At 40.5% G+C, this 21,807-nt stretch overlaps 1 protein-coding gene across 2 annotated transcripts in view; it reads right to left on the bottom strand.

The window, feature by feature from the left end:
* Window positions 1-18,095, bottom strand: part of hdac8 (histone deacetylase 8) — a 38,961-nt gene extending 20,866 nt beyond the window's left edge. The window contains exons 1-9 of one of the 2 annotated variants that reach the window (XR_013096516.1): window positions 17,583-18,095; window positions 17,433-17,485; window positions 16,280-16,410; window positions 14,836-14,977; window positions 14,026-14,138; window positions 13,825-13,902; window positions 13,626-13,734; window positions 11,112-11,295; window positions 4,570-4,664 (exon numbers count right to left, since the gene is read on the bottom strand). Coding sequence is in view for 1 of the 2 variants with exons in the window: in XM_004573395.3 (XP_004573452.1) it covers window positions 4,570-4,664; window positions 11,123-11,295; window positions 13,626-13,734; window positions 13,825-13,902; window positions 14,026-14,138; window positions 14,836-14,977; window positions 16,280-16,410; window positions 17,433-17,485; window positions 17,583-17,699 (1,011 nt within the window). In the remaining variant the exon portion in view is untranslated. The remainder of the gene's footprint in view (window positions 1-4,569; window positions 4,665-11,111; window positions 11,296-13,625; window positions 13,735-13,824; window positions 13,903-14,025; window positions 14,139-14,835; window positions 14,978-16,279; window positions 16,411-17,432; window positions 17,486-17,582) is intronic. The other variant, XM_004573395.3, reaches the window with a different exon arrangement.
* Between the last annotated feature and the right edge of the window lie 3,712 nt (window positions 18,096-21,807).

Below are 21,807 nucleotides of genomic sequence, written 5' to 3'. Positions count from 1 at the left end.
ATTATCTGCACAGAGATGACGGGATAACTTGTTTCCAGACTTCTGTAGCTCTTAAGGAGCATGTTGCTTAGAAGGAGCAAAATGAACTTGAAGAAAAAAAAAACCCTTTCCAGTTGGTCTCAGTTTAGCAGCTTGCTGCCCAGACAAATAAAATATCCTTTAAATAATATAAATATGCTTATTTGACCAGTAGGGTCAAAAGAGAGAGAGGGAGAGAGAAAAGGCCTTGCTTTTGGACTGCAGATCTGGTTTAGCCTTCTAAAAACATACAATAATTCTTTGGCCAGTTTTCAACTTCCTTCAGCACAATGATGACATTTTTCTACACAGAAATATTGAACGAGTTAAAAGTCAAGGTTTTGCTTCAAAATACCGATGTAATAATAATAATAATAATGGATTGGATTTATATAGCGCTTTTCAAGGCACCCAAAGTGCTTTACAATGCCACTATTCATTCACTCTCACATTCACACACTGGTGGAGGCAAGCTACAGTTGTAGCCACAGCTGCCCTGGGCCAGACTGACAGAAGCCAGGCTGCCATATCGCGCCATCGGCCCCTCTGGCCAACACCAGTAGGCAAGTAGGGTAAAGTGTCTGGCCCAAGGACACAACGACCAGGACAGAGAGCCCGGGGATCGAACCGGCGACCTTCCGGTTACAGATACGCTTCCCAACCCCCTGAGCCACAGTCGCAGTAAGGCAGTGTAAGGCAGTGCACCCTCCCACACTGGGTGCTGATCCAGCCAAGCCCAGTTGTTGTTACACTATGAGCTTAATGGGAGCATGGCAGAGACAGGAAAAAGAGATGAGCAACGGAGACGTGAAGGTACAGCGTGTGACAAAGGATATGAGCTGGATTCACATCAACAACCTTGCGAGGACATGGCATACGTGTTTGCCCACTGACTCAGCAGTTTGGAAGTTACTAAGAACAGAAATAAAGGTGGTGGTGGCAGGGTGGGGGGTCTCTTCTCTGTTTCTGTCCTTGAATGGTACACACTGAGTTTTTAGAGAACGATCTGATCCAAATCTGTGCAACTTCATGTTGTTGTCACCGTCACCAAAACTAGTCTCAAATCAATAGCAGCACTGGAGCAGTACACTCCTCTATGATATGTGAATATATCCAAGGGTTAAAAACAACCATAAATATTGGTTTATGTGCAGCATTTTAAGCACACACACAAAAAAGACTATTTTACTCAGAACTATTCATTGATTACTCTAAAATGAATGTGCATAGTTCTTAGTCCTTTGACTTAAACTGATACCTTCTAACACAAAGGTACTCCATTAAAATTTAAAGATCAAACAAAGATCCAAAATGTCATGAAGTTATACATTCATTATAATTCAATGCAATGCATTTTGAAGAGGCCTAACAGTCGGATCAGTGTCTGTATGCAGTCAACAACTGGAAGTTGAAGTACTAAAGTACAATTCAACAGTATTATATTTTATTATTATAAAATATTAATAAAATGTTCTTTTACTCATTACAAGTAAAATAAGGTTTGATTTTTGTAATTATTTTTTTCCTGATTTACTTCTTTGGACTTTCTCCGTTTTCATCCGCACTCTGAATAAATAATTTGATTGACAGATCAATGCGGGATGAGTTATTGGTCAGTGCTAAAAAGACAAAAAACAAATGCATCAATTGAAATAACCATAAATAAAAGAAAAGTTGTGCAAAGTGAAATAGAAAGGTCCATTAAAATCTAATCATAGGTCCGGGTACAGATCTGGATGCTGGTTCACCTGCTGTTGCCCTGCAATCTATATGGATCACAATATTGGACCACCTACCCCCACAGCAGCTGCTCGGCCAAATAAAACCATGCCATGAAGCTCCCAGCACAGAGTTTGAGTGCAGATGTTAATGCCAGAGGATGTTAAGGAACCACTTCTAAGAGGCAGAAAATTTGACTTGTTGCAACGGTACCACGCTCTCGGGAACGACCCATTCTCTCACATAAGTCTGTGAAGGCTAGGTGCTTGATTTCATACAGCTATGGCAAGGGGACTGAAAATACCCGAATTCAAATATTAACAGGTGTAGACCAACACTTATGTCTATGTATTACTTGTGATCGTTGGATCGTCGAACACCCTTTTGGACTCTTATAGCTGACCCAGATTTTTAAGGTTCCCCAACACTATTTGTGGAGTGTCTTGTGGTGACTGTTGTTGAATTTAATTGAAAAAGATTTAACTGAAACACTTGAGAGATGAGATGATGAGAGATGAGAGTTTCCATTAAACCACTTCCATTGGAGTGGATGTGACCACTTGAAAAAAGGTATTTTATTATTAACTAAAAATGGAGAGTGGCCTTCAGGTCTGAGATGTTTAAGTTCATATGGTTTTAAAAACGTAGTGTACGTGCCAGTGACAGAAGTTACTTTAAGGGGATTCAGAGAAGTATTAAAGACCCTACTGTGGTTTTTGCCCTTCTTCATGACATAACACATGTTTAGATAAGATGATACTCCACCCCGCCTTAAATTAAAGATAATAAATCTGGTCTAACAGGCAAAGCAAAACCATGTGAACATCACATGTGACAAATAAAAAGTTCCTGTAACCATAAGAACAATTGTTTCCACCCTCAAAATAAAGTTCGTTATAAAGACAAACTGTTCCTGTCAAATGAGAGACACCAACTAACCTTTGACCCGTGCGGCTATACTTAGCACGCCCAACACCGCGGCTCCTTCGATTCACACGCAGATAGGAGCCGCCGCTATCGCACAATGGGGGGGAGAGGGGGGGTCAATCGGGATCAGCTCAGCACTGGCAGACAATACGAGTCAGCAGCGAAGGTTAACAACTTTCCACCCGGTGGCTGGAATCCTGGCGTGTTTGCATTAGATACTGAAATATAATGAGTGTGACACAAGCAGAGGCATTGTGTGCGTTATCTGTAGTGTAATATTTTGTCTAGTAATCAGCGAGTATTACAGCACTTATTGTTGACGTGACTGGCCAACTCTGACTGATGTTTGTGTTCTTTAGACTGCTATTTTTAATTATTTCATTTGAAGCTTGTGTGCTGCAAGAACAGAGCACCGCGAATCCTCTCGGGCACTGAAAATAAACCTTTCCAAATAAATATTTAAAAGCAACAAATATGTTCGGACTGGTTTTAGTGAGATTTCTGCAGATAAAACAAACAGAGTGTTTGAATTTGTAGTTTTTGCATTTTCCTTCGACTTTGAGCCACTTTTGCCAGTTTGCCTGTTTGAGTTTCCTCCACACTGGCGTCCATTTATCATACAATGAAGCACATGAGAAGCGTTATAAAACAGGCCAGTGCATTATCTGACAGTAATGAATGTGTGTATTCATGGGGTTTTGTCTACAGCGGAGCAGGAGGAGTAAGACGCACTCACACAAACGGGCACAAAGGTAGTTTTTGTTCCCCGTGTCACTGGAACTGGAACAGCTCTGCTTGGTCATCGTGGATAAATGCCCCTCTTATCGCACACAGAGTGAGCTTCAAACACACACACATATGCATTCACATACATACATGCATACACACATATATGTGAAGTTTAGCAGAGGTTGCAGTTTACCTTGAAAATAGGTTGCTTCATAAATCAGAAAAAACCAAGACATAAACACAATAAAATTTTAACTGTTTCAGGTGGAAAACCGTGTGTGTGTGTGTGTGTGTGTGTGTGTGTGTGTCACCTCATCTTTATCAACTGTGGCAGCTGGCCGCACTGATAGTTGCTTTGTTTTCAGTGAGTGCTCCTTAATGAGGTCAAAGGCCATTTGGGGCCATTGGACGCCCGACGAGGAGAAACAAGAGGTACCTTCTTCTCGACCAGGACGCACACACGCGTGCGCACGCACGCACGCACACACTGAGGCGCTCACAGCTATTCATTACATCTGACCAAGACAAGGTCCAAAAAATCAGCTGCTGGAGAAAGAGGCTCTTTGTGCGTGTGAGAGCATAGGAGCGGGACAGACAGATGGGCGCGCCGATTTCTATTTGGAGAGAGGATGGCTCTGTTTGATTTACCGAAAAGCAACTGGTCACATGTCCCGTGTTTCACAAACAAGTCAACAAATAAGATACACAGTTCCTTCCTCGCTAAATTAAATCAACAGCATATGTGTTCTCGCTATTTTAAGAATCCTCGCTGACGTCCACCCTTTTGAACTAACTGGACAGGTAAAGCTGCGGTTTAAGTCCTTCCAGTCCGACTTCTATAACTCCTCTAATAACGTTCACCCAGACGACGCATAAAAGATGAGAGTGAGAGGAGTCTGTGTTCATCGCAGCAGACAGAGAGGAATTGTCAGCACTGCTACCTGTCCCGCTCACCTGTACACAAACCCCTTTATTGAGATCGGGCAGCCATCTTTGATTAGATGGAGTGACTCAGCAGACAGAGGACACAAGAGGGTGTGTTTGCGTTTCCATGCATGTGTGTGCGTGTGATGGTACAATGAAGGGGCACATTTGTCCTCATGTGGGAATATGTAAATGTGTGGCTGTAACAGGCAGGGAAAGGGAGGATGTGTGTGAGTGTGTGTGTCCGTGTACCTCATGGTCAGGTATTTCAGAGGAGAGAGTCTTTCCCAGCACTTCTGCTGTCAGGTAGGTCCAACACCGAGCTGTGTTAGCCAGGTTATAACCTCCTGAGTAGAGAGAAGGAACGCAGACACATATGAGAAGAAACACAAATGATATCATCTTTATGGAGTACCTGGAACCCACATGAAGGCACGTTTGGAGCCCTGAAGACTATTAAATATGAATTTGAAACTTTTAAACATTTACAGCTGCTCAAACCTTGCGTTTTTGATGAGTAGCCAATCAGAGTAAAGTTGGTTTACAGTTAGAGGAGCAAAAATTGCTCCTTTTACAAAGACAAAGTAGTCAGGAGGTACATCAAGGCATCAACTGAACAACATCACTTAAGTTTCACGGCACGTGTGGCTGAATAGAAATAACACAAATCCTGTATTGGCTATATCTTTAGATGCACAGAAAACTTTTGATAGGGTGGAGTGGAACTTTCTGTTCACAGCCCTGGAAAAGTTTGGAATAGGTGACAACTTTTGCAGATGGATTAGAACCATGTACTCTGGTCCAGAAGCAGCTGTATTTACAAATGGGGTACTTTCTCCTTTTTTTTTAGTATTTCCAGATCAACACGTCAAGGATGCAATTTAAGCCCATTGCTATTTATAATATTTTTAGAGCCATTAGCTATTCAAATCAGAGAAAATGCAGAGATTAAAGGTGTATTTGGGGGAGGCAGAGAACACAAATTATTCCTGTATGCAGATGATGTGCTGAAATTAAACCAAGACCCAACTAATTCTATCACAAAACTATTAGAGGTGATTAATACATACTCAATGTTTTCAGGGTACAAAATTAACTGGCATAAATCAGAGGCGATGCCAGTTTCCCAGGCTTGCAGTCATAACTTAATATCGGGCTTTAACTTTAAGTGGGTGGACAAGGGAATGAAATATCTTGGAATTGAATTGAACCCCAATATTGAGGATATTGTGGCTAACAGTATGGGAAAATTATTAAACAAGATCAATAAAAACTTGGGTAAATGGAGTAAACTAAATTTGACATTGTGGGGAAAAGTGAACACAGTTAAAATGGTTGTGGCACCGCTCATCAACTATTATACAGGAATGCTGCCTATGTGTATCCCGCGACGGATGTTGCAAAGCTACAATAATACGATAAAAGATTTTCTTTGGAAGGGTGGTAAATATAGAGTATTATAGTATCTCTTTTGAAATGGCTAGATTAGGCAAACATTGGGCAGGGAAAAACAATATAGACTGGATGTTAATAGAACAAGAGCTTGCATCTCCATTCACACCAAATGATATTTTATCACAAAAAGTGAATTATCACGGTAAGACGCAAAGCCCTATTTTGAAATTTTCGAAAATGGTATGGTTGGAGGTGCATAAGAAATATAAACTTGTGCCATATGTACAGAAGTATGCCCCCTTGTGGTATAATCCTAAAATTAAAATTGGTAAGCAGACTGTTTACTGGACACAATGGCTGAGAAGAGGTATCAGAACTGTTAGAGACCTATTTGAAGGGGGTGTTTTCATGTCGTATGAGGATATTAAAAATAAGTTTTGTTTAGAGGGTAACAGTCATTTCTGGAAGTATTTGCAAATAAGAAACTGTTTAAAAGGAGGAGTTACAATAACATGTGAAAGTAACCCGATAGAGAATTTTATGCTACTACCCCCATCTCTGTGCACAGCTGCGAAATGGTATAATATTTGCCCATGGATTAAAAACAATATAAATAAGAGCCTGAAAAAAGCATGGGAAAGGGATCTAGGGGGTACAATGGATGAAGGTACATGGGATTCTATATTGTCGAACAATGGATTATACATTAGGGAAGCCAGGGGGAAATTTATTCAATACAAAATTCTTAACAGATACTATTATACTCCTTCAAGGCTGTATAGAATGGGGATTGGTAGAGATGACTTGTGTTGGAAATGCCAAAAAGCCAAAGGTACTCTGATACATGCCCTCTGGGAATGCCTGCTGGTTTTTCCAGTTTGGAACACTGTACTGAATTATTTGCAGGGGTGGACACTTTGTAACCTACCCAGATCACCTAAATTATGTTTACTAGGAGACAAAGGAGAGGTGCTGCAATTAAGTAAACACCAGTTTAGAGTGTTAAGTACTGCCTTGGTAACATGTGCCCGTGTCATTTTGGAACACTGGAAGGACTCTCATATTCCAACGCTTAAAATGCGGAAAGACAGAATGATTGGGAATGTTGTATACGAAAAGATGCTGGGAAAAATACATCATGTGACGGAAGCTGCGCTGGAACAGTGGGACAATTTTTGCACCTACATGTCTACCTGACTTGGACATTTGAGCTTAATACAACATATGTTAAAACCTCACTTGTTTTGTTTCGTTGTGGTTTTTTATTTATTTTTTAGTTATTTATTTATTTATTTTGTTTGTTTGTTTTTGTTTGTTTGCTTCTTGCTTTTGGTTGTTGCATCTCTGTATTTGCTGCTATAAAATGCGAAATCTAATAAATACTTGAATTATAAAAAAAAAAAAAAAAGTTTCACGGCACGTGTGACAGACACCTGTAACACAGATGTGTCCGGGCATGCCCAATTCATGCCCGGACATCTGCATGCTTTGAAGCTGATGTACGTGTGTATGCATGGCTACACTGCTCCATCTTTGTCTTTTAAATGAGAGAAAACAGGAGCAGGACGATATTCCTGACAGCTGGACTGATCCTTAAATCGTAGCATGATATAACTGCATCTGCAGGAATGCTAGTTTATCTTGCACCCCTACTGTTTTTCCACATTTGTTTTTGTCAGTGAAAAACTGGTGAAGACTGCATAGACAGGTGAAAAATCGTAAACAGAAAGAGAAAGCCTAACATCACATCTGGCCAGGCTGACTGTCACACTGGAGCTCCCCAGGGTTCATTATAGGGTCATTTGCTCTTTTTCTTCTGTGTTTTGCACATATCTAAAATATGCTTGTATTGTGCGCTTTTTTACATTTTTATCTGCTAATATGGAGCTCTGCAACACAAGGTTTTTCACCCTACTCTTTGTAAATTTGTGATGTGACAATGAAGCTGAATCTGAAGTTAAAATAAAGCAGAGCCAGCAAGTGTTTGACTTGATACAACTTTACCTGTTTAGCAGGAATCTACAACTTATTGCTCATTAATTAAATCTAAACCAATCAGTTTTGTCAGAAATAAAACTTCCAGTCTACACATTTCTCTTCCATCAAACTGAATTTTATGTTTTTCTTGCTTAATCAAGGATCATCTTGTCATGTTTCAGTGTGTAGAGCAATCCAGAAGCTTCCCCTCCAAACTGAATGCACCAGCTTTAAACTACTGCCCGTCACATTTGTGACAACACAGTTTGCCCAGGGAAATGATGGTTGTGCCTCAGCATGTGTGTGCTGCTAAACTGTTGTTTAATCCTCCACTTAAACCTTCAAACACTTTCTTAAAGCAGTTTGAATCTCAAACTAGAGGGTGGGCCTGACTGGTGGGAAAGAGACCCACACTGCAGGATGGGATGACCAGAGGAAAAAAACATATGGGGTCAAACGAAGTTGAAGAACATGATTCCTGTAGAGAAAATATACAAAGACTTTACTGACCCTACTGTGTTGGCTGTTCTTTCACTGGAATAAAACTTAAATCCTTTGTATTGTTAATAATTTGTCTGTCCAGACTGGACATTTTCCATATAAAATAAAATCACTTCATTACTTTACACAGGATACAGCACAACATCTGTTTATCTGTAAAAAAAATAAATAAAATAATATAAAATATATATACTCTATTAAGTTAAACGAGTGGGGAAATCCATTTTGAGCAACTGTTAGTTTCCTTTGCTATATTGATGTTTGGGGGCTGTATGTAGATATCACAAGAGTTATTGTTTTTTGAGTGATGTATCATGTAAAGTCGCTGTGAGCTTTACCATTTAGCATCCGAAATCTAATCAGTTCATCCCCGAACTTATTTGTATTTGTGAACGAGTTTGGTTGTGGCCAAAAATGTGTTTTTTCCTGAGGCCACAGTAAGCTTTTAAAAGAAAAAAGAAAAATAAGTTTGCATGCTGCAGAACTCCAATTTCATGACATATGACATTTTGAGCACACCTGCTCCTCGTCACACAACGAAACACAGGGCGACGCCATCTTAAATCACCTGTGATAGGTCACATGACTACGACCAATGACAATGATATCCAAACAGAACCATGTCTTACATAATTCAAAACATAAATCATCTGTGAAGCAACATGTTTCCTTGGCAGGAGTCAGAAAAGATCTCCACTAACCCAGCAACAAACAGACGGGAAAATATAACATGGTGTCTCAGGCATTACCTAACAGTAAAATATTTGACACAATTAAGAACAGCTATTAAACCTACTGATTCAATTAACCACAATGTGTCACATACAGTACCTACTATATTAAAAGTACCGGCGTCCATCAGTGTTACAGCTCAGCCTCCTAGTAGATGTACCTGTGGTTATAATTTGAAAATCCTAGCTGATTTCCCTCTTGAGTTATCACGAGATATTCACAAGATTTTCAGAAAACCTAACCTCTGACCTCGACCTTGAAGCAAAGGTAATTGGGATTCTAACTTATCTGAGATTTTTAGTGGTTCCACGTATGGGATGAATTTGAAAATCATGCGTCGCTTTGTTCTCAGCCACCTATCTAGTTATTTTAATCACAAACTTGGGTGTCTACGCTGAAGATACCCGATCAGCATTTAACGGCTAAGGGGTAAAAACTGAATATAGAATGTGAAAATGCCCCCAATAAGAGGTCGTACACTGTCATCAGGTTACTAAGCAGGGGCACATCTAGAGGGGTGGCATGTGCCACCCTAAAATGATCTCTTGCCACCCCTAGTGCCAAACTAGTTTTGCATATGACTGTGTTGTTTATTAAGATAAGATAGCATTAACACTTTGAAGGTGGAATGAAGGTGAGTGTTATTAACACTCTGTGTGATGACGGGCATGTGATTAAGCTGACATAGCAACAAGCTGCAGCTTAGAGTGTTACTTTCAACACAACTATTTCAGCTTGTGTTGAAAGTTTGGACTTCAAAGTATATACCAGCTTTTAAATTTTAATGACAGGCCACTAAATGCTTTTATATGTATTTATTTATTATACAGGCTATACAGTACATAAAAAAATCACATGTATTATGTAACTGAAAAGGTTCATTATGTGGGCTACAGAAATTAATTAAGCTGCAGACTATTTTTATATGAAATGCATGTATACTTGCATTTGAATCATTTTTACCATACGTAACACATGCACATGTGTTTAAAAAAAGGCTTTGATTTTGTCCTGCCATTTGATTTCCATGCCAGCCTAAGAAAATTTCTCTACATCTGCCCCTGTTACCAAGTCATGAAGTGTGAGAAAATGCCAGTAACCTTCAACTTCAAAGCAGTGAAAAATTAAGCCAACTCTCACAAGTGCCAAAAAGTGCAGTTCCTCCCATGGCCACTTGAGGTGTAAATAACCATAGGTTCCCATGTCAAATCACAGAGGATAAAAAAACATGTCTGGGAGAAAATTTTAGATTAAAAAACTAAACTAACCTATCAAATACCCTGTTTCTAATTATGTGTCCAAACTGCAGTTTCTCTAATGGCCACTTGAGGCCGACTAACCATCTCTGAAGACGCCTATGTTAACTACCGGTATACATATAAAACTATAATACTACTAATATTATACTATATGTTAACTTTACATATAAAAGCTGACATAAACATGTTTACAGTGTGCCACAGAACAAATGTATGGAGGGTGTTTTTTTTCTTGTTAAAGTTGCACTGTTTGTGCTGCTGTTTTGAAGTATTTCGATTTCTAATTTTTTTATCTGTCAAAGTGCATGAAATCTGAGTACTTATTTATTCTTTTATTTAGCATTGATTAGCAGTTATGTTTGTCCATGTGGGTATGAGCAGCTTTTGTACACAGTCTATTCTTTTGTTGACCTGAACCAGCTCATTCTTGTGGTCAGTTGAATGTGTGTGCAATAAGAGCTCATTTGTACTTTCACATTTATACAGCTTTGTGTGGCTCTTCAGACCAAAAAAAGGAAGCTAGCATGACAAAATCCTCTGGAAGAAAAACTATAAAGCCTCCCACATACAGAAGACACAGAGAAAGTTTAAAGATGGAGGGAATGGACTGAGGAGAAAGTATGTAGGGCAGAGCGGGAGGGGAGAGAAAGGAAGAGAGGTGGGATTGTAGTTGAGTAAAATGGATTCATTGTGTTGTATAATTAGTAGCTATCATCTGGCCAAGGGCTGAGGAGTCTGGGACAGGGCAGTGTGTGTAAATGTGCTTAAGTAACAGACTCAGAAATTCAACGCAAACACGCACAAACAGAAGGCGCACTACACCGTTACATCTGGACTACCTCAGCACTCCGAGAAACATGCGCATACAGCCATACGTGGAGATATACCAACACACACACATCAACATCAGTCAGAATAATAAACACATACGTGAAGCGTACCTCCGCCCAGCAGGAGTGTAGGTAGCTGCCACTGCAGGACATACTGCAGACACTTGCCCACCCCAACAGGGGTCATGTTGAAGGAGCACATAGGGTCACCCGCCATTGTGTCGGCACCCAGCTGCATCACTATCGCCTCCGGGTTGAACTGTGCCCGCACCTCCTGCAGGACGCTGTAAAAAGAAGAAAGAATTGTGTTACTCGCAGAGGATGCATATCATTTGGTTATCAAGCATCCAAAAAAGAAAACAATTCAGGAAAATGTATAGACTTCTGTGACTAATTGAGCTTATGTGCATAGTCACTACCATAGGGGCCTTTTGAGCCAACAAAAACCTTCCTGGCACTCAAGCAGTGATGGCTAACGTGACTTACCTGTACATTCCGTTCTGAACAATAATAACTTTATAGTAAGTGTAGAACACTAAAACAAAACACTTACACCCAATTTGTTCAGTTGCTTCCACCAATTAGAGGTGCTAAAGCAGTAGCCTGTGATTATACCAATAAAAGTAATGAAGTATTAGTCTACATGCAGCTTACTCATTATTTCACAGAGCTGGAGCACTACGCTGTCTTTTTTGTGGAGTTTGCACAGTCTCCCCAGCTCTCTCCGGGTACTCCAGCTTTCTTTCACAGTCTAAACCCATGCATTTGTTAGGTTAGGTATCAAGTGTTTGTCTCCCTGTGTTAAACCTATGAAAGACCAGCAACCTGTCCAGGATGTACACCACCTTTTGCCCTATGACCCCTGCACCCACACATGACCTTGAACTTGAGAAGTGGAAGTGGATGGATGGGATAAGTTTTCAGTCACTTGCATTAGTTACTTTACAAGAAAAGACTTTAGTTTCACCCATTAGAAGTCGACGCTGTGTAATAGAGCAATTTTAATTTCCATCACCATCAGCTCACAGATGCCGGCTGATCCGCAACCATGAAATTACAACAAGGATAAAAAGCAGTTTTCAGGAACAGTTCTCCAGGTTTTGTCAGGTCTTGTTTTGTTAAGGACATGACTTGCACTGTTACTGTTCATCTATTGTATGTACTACACGCTTTTTTAGGTTTCCTCAGTTTGTTTTTGAGGAAACTGCACACAATGCACAAATATGGTAAGATTCTTTAATCTAATAGCTCTCTGGGAATCACTTTGTTATATTTGACATTTTTCATAGGCGAAGGAACAAATGATGTGCTTTATCGTGGCTCAAGAGTTGTTAGTTCGTCCTGTAATCGGAAGGTTGCCGGTTTGAGCCCCGGCTCGCACAGTCTTGGTCGTTGTGTCCTTGGGCAAGACACTTCACCCGTTGCCTACTGGTGGTGGTCAGAGGGCCCGGTGGCACCAGTGTCCGGCAGCCTCGCCTCTTTCAGTGCACTCCAGGGTGGCTGTGGGACTAAGGGACTAAGTAAAGCGCTATACAAATACAGGCCATTTACCATTTTTTATGCCTGAATGATGCGTAGTACAGTGTTAAACTGACTTAACCAACAAAAAACAATCTTCTGAAAATGGACTAGACTGAAAATAACTGAAAAAGCAGCCGATAAAAGAAAAACATTGAAAGACTTTCAGAAAGCCTGACAAGAAATGCTCCTTAGAAGTAAACTATGAAGAAATGAGGGGTGACTCAAGACTTTTGCACAATAACAGTGATGCTGCATTACTAAAGCTAACCCAACAAAGCAGCACATAGTCAAATAAAATGATCTCTCACCATTAAACTGACATAAACATTATAGAATGAATAATTATAACCCAATAACCTTGTGTATTCAATTGTTTATAATGACTATTTGTAAGTTTATTTTGATGCTGTAACTTTAGTGTTATTAGACTAATTAAGTGTTTTTATGAGTTGTACTAAAGAAAGCCTAAATTCCTGTTTCGTAACTGTAGCATTACGTGTGTGAGGGCACATGGGCCTGAAAATCACATCCAGTGTTTTCTATGCTAATTTTCTACACTCTGTTTATGTCTGATTTCCACTGAGACCCCTCTGTCTTACTCTTGTGCCACTCCATTAAAAAAACAAAACAAATGATCCCAGCAGTCACACACAGAGCTGAGATGATTGCTGCTTGGTGCTTGCCAAAAAAACCCAGAAAAAAAACACCGCCTACACTTTTTTTGCTCTTTTGCTCAAATACAGATTTTAAGGATTTATAAGCAGCTGAGAGGAAACAAACTCAGCTCCTCCTGTTCAAGATCACAGAATCTGCGATATACAGATGCTGAGATAGAGAGAACAAACAAGGGGTTTTAGCCCTTTATTTCCTTTTAGAGGCGACACATTTGCATTGAGTGCTCAGCACAGAGAAACTCCTTCAACTAGAAAATCCCCAGTTTAAGCCTCACAATGGAAGGATTTCCCTGCTAAAGTGTCCCTGATAAAATGCTGAACTTGCACATGCTCCATAGCACTCATCAATGGATGACACTGACCTCTGATCTGTTGGAGTTATATAGGAGGACAGCGCTACAGTTTCTCTGTGTGTGTACCTGGTAAAAACCTGGTAGTATCTGTCGTCCTTGATGCCGTCCTCCAGCGGGACGTTCACAGCGTACCAGCGGCCTTTACCCAGCCCGGTGTCACACAGGTCACCCGTACCTAAGCAAGCACAAACTTATCCAACACGGTCTCATGATTCAAATTGGCATATTAAAGCATGCCGTGGTTAAGCTCACTGTATTGCCTGACCTGGGAAGAACCCGGGCGAGAACTTGTGGAGTGAAACGGTCATAACTTTGGATGTGAAGCTGAAGGCATCTTCAACACCTGCAGAGACCAAAGGGGAGGAAAGAGCTTTTAAAACCTGGAACCAAAAAAACTGCTGTGAGGATGACAAAATGTAAAAGACGCTTATTTTAAATTGTGCAAAAGTCACGGTTTGGTGTGCACCGTCTCCATGATGCAGGTCAACGTCCACATAAAGGACTCTTTCGTATTTCTCTCTCAGTCTGAGGATTCCCAGCACGGCATCGTTCACGTAACAGAAGCCTGAAGCCTCATCCCTGGACGATAAGAGAGATGAAGATGAAGCGCCACGTTTGAAATGTACTGCTTTGTCAAGAGCACCCTCTTCAGGCTATTTGATGTAACTGATGGAAATTGATGGTTTAACAAATTCTGAGTCTAGCCCTGAAACACCGGATCACAGCTGGATCAGTTAAGCCAGAGTGACTGACATAAGCACAACAACGACTGTTCGGTGACCAGTGTGTAATGTCTCTAAAGGTTTATGCAGATATAGTTTATCTAAACAGTGATTCCTACAGTAGATCTTTGAGTGGAGAGGGGAAACTGGCTGCTTGGGGCTCTATTTATGCTCGCCGTTCTCACCCTCATGAGTGACAAATAATCCAACTGCAAGTCTGCCTTCACGGGCATTTATGTGACTGTCACGGGGGGAGACAACAGTGCGATTACATCACATCGGCACACATTAATGGGCTATTACTGTCTACAGATACGATTAAAAGGACATAGCCAAAAGATTTTGTTCTGAGTGGATAAATAAAGTCACATTATCCACCAAACACTGTCTCTGTTCTTAAACTGACAAGTACTGACTGAACAAGTGCTCATCTAAAGCTGGTTTAGGTGCAGAAGGAGGGCATGGGTCAGGAGGACAGCCTGCTGGGAGACACTATATGCACATGTAATGCAGCACACAGGAAGGTCACAGCACACTAAAGTGTGTTAGCCTACTTCTTGGCGTGGTGCCACCCTCCTGCCCAGTTGATGGCCACGTCACACTTTTGGTCCAACAGAGTCTGAGCTGCCGTCAGCGTAGCACCCCCCACTCCTGCTGCATAGTCAAATATGCCCTCGACCACTGGACAGTCATAGCCTGGAGGGACAAAATACAGCAGGCGAGAGGAAGATGAGGGATTTAAAAAATAAATACTTTTAAAAAAAAAAAAGGCAAAACCAATTCGCAGTGCGCATGTTAATTTGTCAGGGATCTGACAGCTAGGATAAACTTAAAGCTTTCCTTTTTGATAAAGGTTATAGTTAGAGCTGGATCAGGTGAATCCTCTCTTAGTTACCCTGCAATAGGCCAAGGCTGCTGGGGTATTCCCACAATGCACTGTGTTTCTTCTTTACTCACTATGTGTTTATACACCACTCTGTATTTAATCATTAGTTATTATCTACCAGTGGCTCTCTTCCACAGTGTGTCTTTTTCCCCCCCATCTTCCTCCCCTCACCGTACAGCTGGTTGGGGGAAGTGTCTGCTCCTGTCAAAAGTCACATGCAGATGGTTATCAACTCGATAAGTTAATCGAGGGCTTATCAGTCTCATATGACCAGCTTTTCCAGGAATCGTAACACTATTTTCCAAGGAACTGATTGGTCACTTTGCGGTGTCTTAACTGGATGTGGTTAGGTCTGCAGCACATGTGACCCTAGTGATGCATGCCAGTAAGAGGTGACACTGAAACGCCACTAATAAACACCGAGTTACTTCAACAGGCACCTAATATAATGCTTCGCGGTACATGCATGCATGCAGTGGATTTTACGACGACACACAAAAGCACAAAACTTTGCCTGATATTTGCGCCTTAAACCGCACTGAAGTCTGAAGGGTAACTCAAGTCCTTGAATGAGAACTTTACTGAGTTAAAAAAGAGAGGGTGAGAGAAAGATAAAGGATAAGGGAATGTCATGGAACAAAAACAAGCAGAGTGAACTTGAAGCTTAGTCTAAAGTTAGAAATGTAAACTTCGGAAAAGGATGGACTAACATACAACCCATCCAAGAACAACAAACAACAGTGGGATCCTAGGAGTGGGACAAGATCAACAAACATACCCTTAGATTTTTTTTAAGCACTTGTGTCTCAAACAAAAGAAAAAAAATGTTATTTGAGGAGAACATTTATGATCGCTGTCAGTGTTATTAAGTGCAGTGTTACATCGCCATCTACTGGTGAAATCATTTTAACCCCTTTATTTCCATTTTTGTACTACAGCTGCTTTAATATTGCTGGTAATGATCAATTAACCCCTTCATCACTTTAGTCATACAGGAAAAAGGCAGCTGTGCTTTAAACCAGAAACCCAATGACACCATACTGCACTGAAAGTGTGTGCGTTTAACACATTAAAGATTAAATAATAAAAAGGTAGCAATGTGTTTTGCTCACCCAGGCCGTAGTCAGCCGACTGGGGGTCATCGTTGTCTCCGTCCTGGCTGATCTTGTGGAGATGCTCCAGGTAGGAATCAGTGTGGAATTTGGCCATTTCCTCTATAGTGGCCACGTGGGGTTTGACAATGCTGGAGAGAGTAGAGAGAAAGAGTGATTTAACAACAGAGACACTGCAGTGACAAACAGACATAAGAAATTGAGTTAAAAATAACAGTTATCAAGGTAAAAAGAGAAACTTTATATAATTATATTAAATATAAGTGTTTACCTGAAAAAGTGGAATTTAGGGGATTTTTCAGCTTTATTTGATAGACACAGTGGGCAGGAAAGCAGGAGCAGACAGAGAAGGGGTAAAACAGGCAGGGCCACGGGTTGGACTCGAACTCGGACTAGCCACTCTTAGCTGTACGGCATGTGTTCGCCCACTTAATGCACTGAGCTAAACCGGTAACATCATTTGTAAATGACTATAAATGAAAGAACACAAGTTTTATTTGTACTTCACACGTACATTGTTTTTAGGGCTGTCCACCATAGTAGATGTGACACAACCAGTGGTTACTACGGAGGTTGTTGGCTCTCGCTGGGTGAAAGAAGATGCTGCACCAGAAACCTCCTAGTGATTTCTTTTGTTGCTAGCAGACTGTCACTATCTCTGCCACCTACCAGCCGTGCAATAGTAAAACTTTTGTCTCAGGAGGTTTTTGTTATCATCCCTTTCTCACAGTGAGCAAGTCAGGAATTTTGGCATCATTTTGGACAGTGTTCCCAGTTTTGACCAACATCTTAATAATTCCCTGAATCCTGCTTTAGTTATGCTGCAATAGGCCAAGGGTGATTGGGGCTTCTCCTGACAGACTAAATGTTTCTTCTTTACTCACCTGTTTTCACTCTCAGTGTGTTTATACAGCACTCTGCTGCTTTAATCATTAGTTATAAATCGCTGATCCTCTCCCACTACTCCTGTGCAACAATGCAAATGTTTATATAGATCCGATACAAATACTAGCTTTGGTAGCGATACTATTGATATTTGGATTGATCCACCCACCTTCATCTTGCACAGTGTGTCTTTTGTACATCCTCTCCTGCTCACTGACAAAAACAATACCAACTGTGTTCTCTCTCGGTGCAAACACCAGCAGCTCACCTCATGTGTTGAAGCAGTCCATAGGCTTCTATCAGTGAGTGGACCATACTCGCCTGGTAACAGAGGTAAAGACAAGGATATCGTTTTCCAGATTAGGAAAAGGCTGCTACCTAACTAGCTCTGTAACGCCTCTCATTCAGTTCAACTCACCCGGTTTGGCACTTTGGATAAAGTGTCGCAGGTCTGGATGTACTCCGGACCGTAAACATACGCGACTCTTCGTTTACTGCAGCTGTCGTCATCATCGCTGTCACCCCTGAAACTCATTTAGGTTGGCTGAAATCCAAATGTTTAGATGGAGCTGAAATATAAGACAAATTCTGAACACAGAGAGCGGCTTCTACTGCCCGAGTCTGGCGTCACACTGTCAACATTCCGTGTTACCCACCCGGTAAAGCTGGCTTCAACCGTGAGATTAACAGACATACAGGTTTTGAAAATTATAACTTTGTGTTTTATATTATGTCTTAATGCTATTTTATCTCCATGAAAAAAAGTCAATTCGATAATTCTGTAACGAGAGATAGAAGATTTTAAGAACTCGTCTAAAGTTCCGCACGAGGACACTTTGTCTCCATTTCAGCGGACGCACGTGAGGTGCATTCTGGGATTCCTTGTAGTCTTTTCACGGACTCTTCAACCGCTACATTGATAGCCAACCGATAAACTCGTCGAGACAGACGAGTCTGCTGAATATAATACGTGTTCACCCTAACTTTGTCCTTCCACCAACCCAGACATGTATTTCACAAACAACCTTCAGTAGGAGAGGGGAAAACAGGGCTGTAAACTGAAATAGAACCTGGTTAAACTCCAATAAACGTGTAGTTAACTAAAGGGGGCAGTGTTCTCCATTGTGACATCACCCTAAGATATATGCATTGTTTGTTTTATCATAGCTATAAAAGCCTAACCCCTATCCCCCTTACCCCATAACTACCCATAATTTAAAGTTATTAAGTCAAAATTCCAACTTATAGATGCCTTCTAGCGCTGCTGTTTTCAGATTTTCAGAGTGTTTAACTGGACACATTTTGAAGTTTGGTGAGTCTGTATAATTGTTAAGTTTGAAAAGCAGGGAGTAGCTGAGTAGAAATTCCATGTTGCTGCTTTAGCTCCTTGTCCGTCTTCTTCAGCTCAGAGACCTCCTACTCCAGCTTCTTCTGAAGCATTATAACTCGACACCTTTCATTTTTCTGCTGGGATTTGATTTGCAGAGTTTCTCTTGATCCATTTTGTAGCCTGGGTGTCAATTTTTGTCTGCAAAATGCATGCCAAACATTATCACTGTGAGGTCAGTTTCTTGTTAATATTCAAATTGTCATGACCATTGATCAACAACCACAGATCAAAGACTTTTAATCAGTGACCACTGATCATCGATCGGTGACCACTGACCAACTCCCCGGATTTCGTCTCGCAATTTATGTTCTCCCTGCCATTCCTGTTCTGACTAATTTTTTCCCCCTCCTTCTTTACAAACAATCCCTATTTGCTTGTTAAATATGTTATGACTGCCCTGATCCTGGCTCTACATGCCTCTTTCCTTTTGTTGAAAAATAAACACACTTACTTATGATCTGTTGTGTAACATTGCTTTCTGGGTCCTGCCAAAATCCGTGGTCTTTTGGAGCTTTTTCTACAGCAGCAGTCACCAAATTCATGAAGTGAACACACAATAAATATAGTACTCTATGTATTATGCATAATTAGTCATCTTTATTATTTCGATTTCTTTACATAGGTAGCAAAGTGTTTATGTTTTTGTATTTGTTTATATATACAGTATTTATTCAGTAAGTGATTAAGTAGATGACAGGAAAAGACATTAATCATACGAGTAACCAACTGAGTTCAGGAAGTTGCTATCACGTCGCCACTGCCCTGTTCCCCAGAGCAGAATAGGACAGTCACTTAAAATTCTAAATTCGCACAACTATTAGGTCATTACACTCTGACAGGGGTCATTTACATTAAAAACAGGGGAAAATCAAAATCGACAGAGCCCATCGGTCCATTGGATTATCAAGACCTAATCACCCTCGTGCAATGATTATTAAGGTGCATAATCCGGTAGACAAGATTAGGATCCTCACTGCAGCTAAAGATAATGGCCCCCTGACTTATGATGGACAGATCATTCATATTCGACAAGATTTGGCAACAGGAGTAAAAGAGATGCGACGTGCGTTTAACGGAGTGTGCCAAAAACTAATCCAGAAAAATATGCGCTTTTATATGCGCTATCCTGCTACACTTAACTTTTCTCACGGAGGGGAAAATTACTCCTTCCGTAAATCTGAAGATGCTCTTGCTTTTTTGAACAATTTGAGTTAAATTGAACACCGACAGCAATTGATTGAATATGATCAGTTCTATTACGGCACTTAAATATTAGACATACTCTTAATTTAAGGATACCCAGTCCATGTTAAGGTATATTGGAACTGGAAGTTGTACTCTTATTAAGGAATGATTTAACTGTCCCGTCCCTTCTTATTTGTTTTTTCTTACAAACTTTATAAAGTAAAACATGTTTAACTCAGAAATATAAATGAGATTGGCTGGTTCTCTCGGTGGCATGCGGGAGTTTGGAGAGGAAGTTTTGTTTCTTTTTTTTCCCTTTTTGCCTCCCTGTCAGTGACTTTTGCTCGGTTTCATGAGACCAAGTTTTCTTTTTTGATGGACTGTAGGATTGTTTTTTGGGGGGAGGGAAGGGGGGTTTTAGGGGTTGTCTTTTTCCTTTTTTTTTTTTTATCATTAATATGCGTGGCTATTGTTTCTGTTGTTTATTTATTCATTTATTTTTTCATGTTTGTGTCTATATAATGTATCTAAAATTACCTTTCCCTTTTATGGAAACATCTGTTTGCTTATTTGCAGTTGCGCATTCCGAGAAATGGTTTCCCACACATCATGTTTTAATAGAGGGGGGAAAGAAACTATAACAAAAGAGACTGAGCTGATATGACTGACCTTAAAATAATTTCTTTAAATGTTAAAGGGCTGAATAATGTTGTTAAAAGACAAAAACTTCTTTCATTCTTGAAAAAGGAAAAAATACAAATTGCCTTACTTTCAGAAACTCATTTAAATGATTTGGAACACTCAAAACTAAAAAGAAATTGGGTTGGCCAAGTTTTTTACTCATCATATAACACAAAAAGCAGAGGAGTAGCCATCCTTATCCATAGCAATTTGCTCTAACCACAGAAAAAGTCATAAAAGATAAGGAAGGACGCTACATTCTTATATCTGGTTTCTTATTTAGAGAATCTGTTTTTATAGGATGTGTTTATGGTCCAAATTCAGAAGATGTCTCTTTTTTCCCCAATCTCTTAACCCATGTTTCAGCCATAGCTTCCCCATATTTGGTGTTGGGAGGTGATTTTAATTGTGTTCCTGATCCTAGGGCTGATAAATCTCCACCAGGGAGTGAATTGTCGCCAAGAAGCATTAGATTGAGCCTTTCTTTTTAATGAAACTCACCAGCTCATTGATGATTGTCTCAATGTCCTTCTCAGCGCTATCAGAAGATTGCAGAATGTCCTCGATTTCCTTCCCAAGCACGTTCACTTCTGTTTCTTTGGTCTGAATTCTCCGGTGAACAATTTGCAAAATCACCTCAAATTCTTTTTGCATTTCAATTGTGTTGTGGCGTTTATGTTCATTCACACAGCAGAGATAGCAGATACATTTTTGATAAGTACGGCAGAACATCTTCATCATCTCATTATGAGTTGAACAGATGTTCCCTTTGAGCCTGTTCGATGGTTTGACCAGCTTGTGTTTGTCAAAGGCAGAGTTATAGTGAGGCTGGAGGTGTTGCTCACAGTAAGAAACCAAACATACCAGACAGGACTTCACTGCTTTCAGCTTCTTTTCAGTGCAGACATCACAGGAAACATCTTCAGGTCCAGCATAGCAGAGATCAGCTGAAACAGGTTGGATTCCAGGTATCTTAGAGTCCTCTACTAACTCTGCTAACATGCTGTTTTTCACCAGCTCAGGCCTCGGGATGAAGATTTTTCTGCACTGAGGACAGCTGTAGATTCCTTTTGGATCCTCATTATTCCAGTGGACTTTAATACAGCTCATACAGTAGTTGTGTCCACAAGAAATAGTCACTGGATCCTTCAGTAGATCCAGACAGACTGAACAGCAGAGTTTTTCGTGATTCATTGTTTGTCCTTGGAGTGTTTTTGTATGTCAAGGTAATTGAAAAACTGTTTCACTGTGAGAGGAGAAATGGAGTGTATCAGGTTACGCTTTGTTTTGGGCAACCAAGAGGCTTGACAAAGTGACCCCTCCCAGGAGGCTTTTTTCCTCATGTGGGCTTTAGTTGAGTATTGCTTTATTTTCCTATGTTGATTTT

This window comes from Maylandia zebra, linkage group LG3 (genome assembly GCF_041146795.1).
Source record: "Maylandia zebra isolate NMK-2024a linkage group LG3, Mzebra_GT3a, whole genome shotgun sequence".
NCBI classification, from domain to species: Eukaryota; Metazoa; Chordata; class Actinopteri; order Cichliformes; family Cichlidae; genus Maylandia; species Maylandia zebra.
The sequence above is the reverse complement of the archived record's forward strand: the minus strand, read 5'-3'. Positions and strand labels throughout refer to the sequence as shown.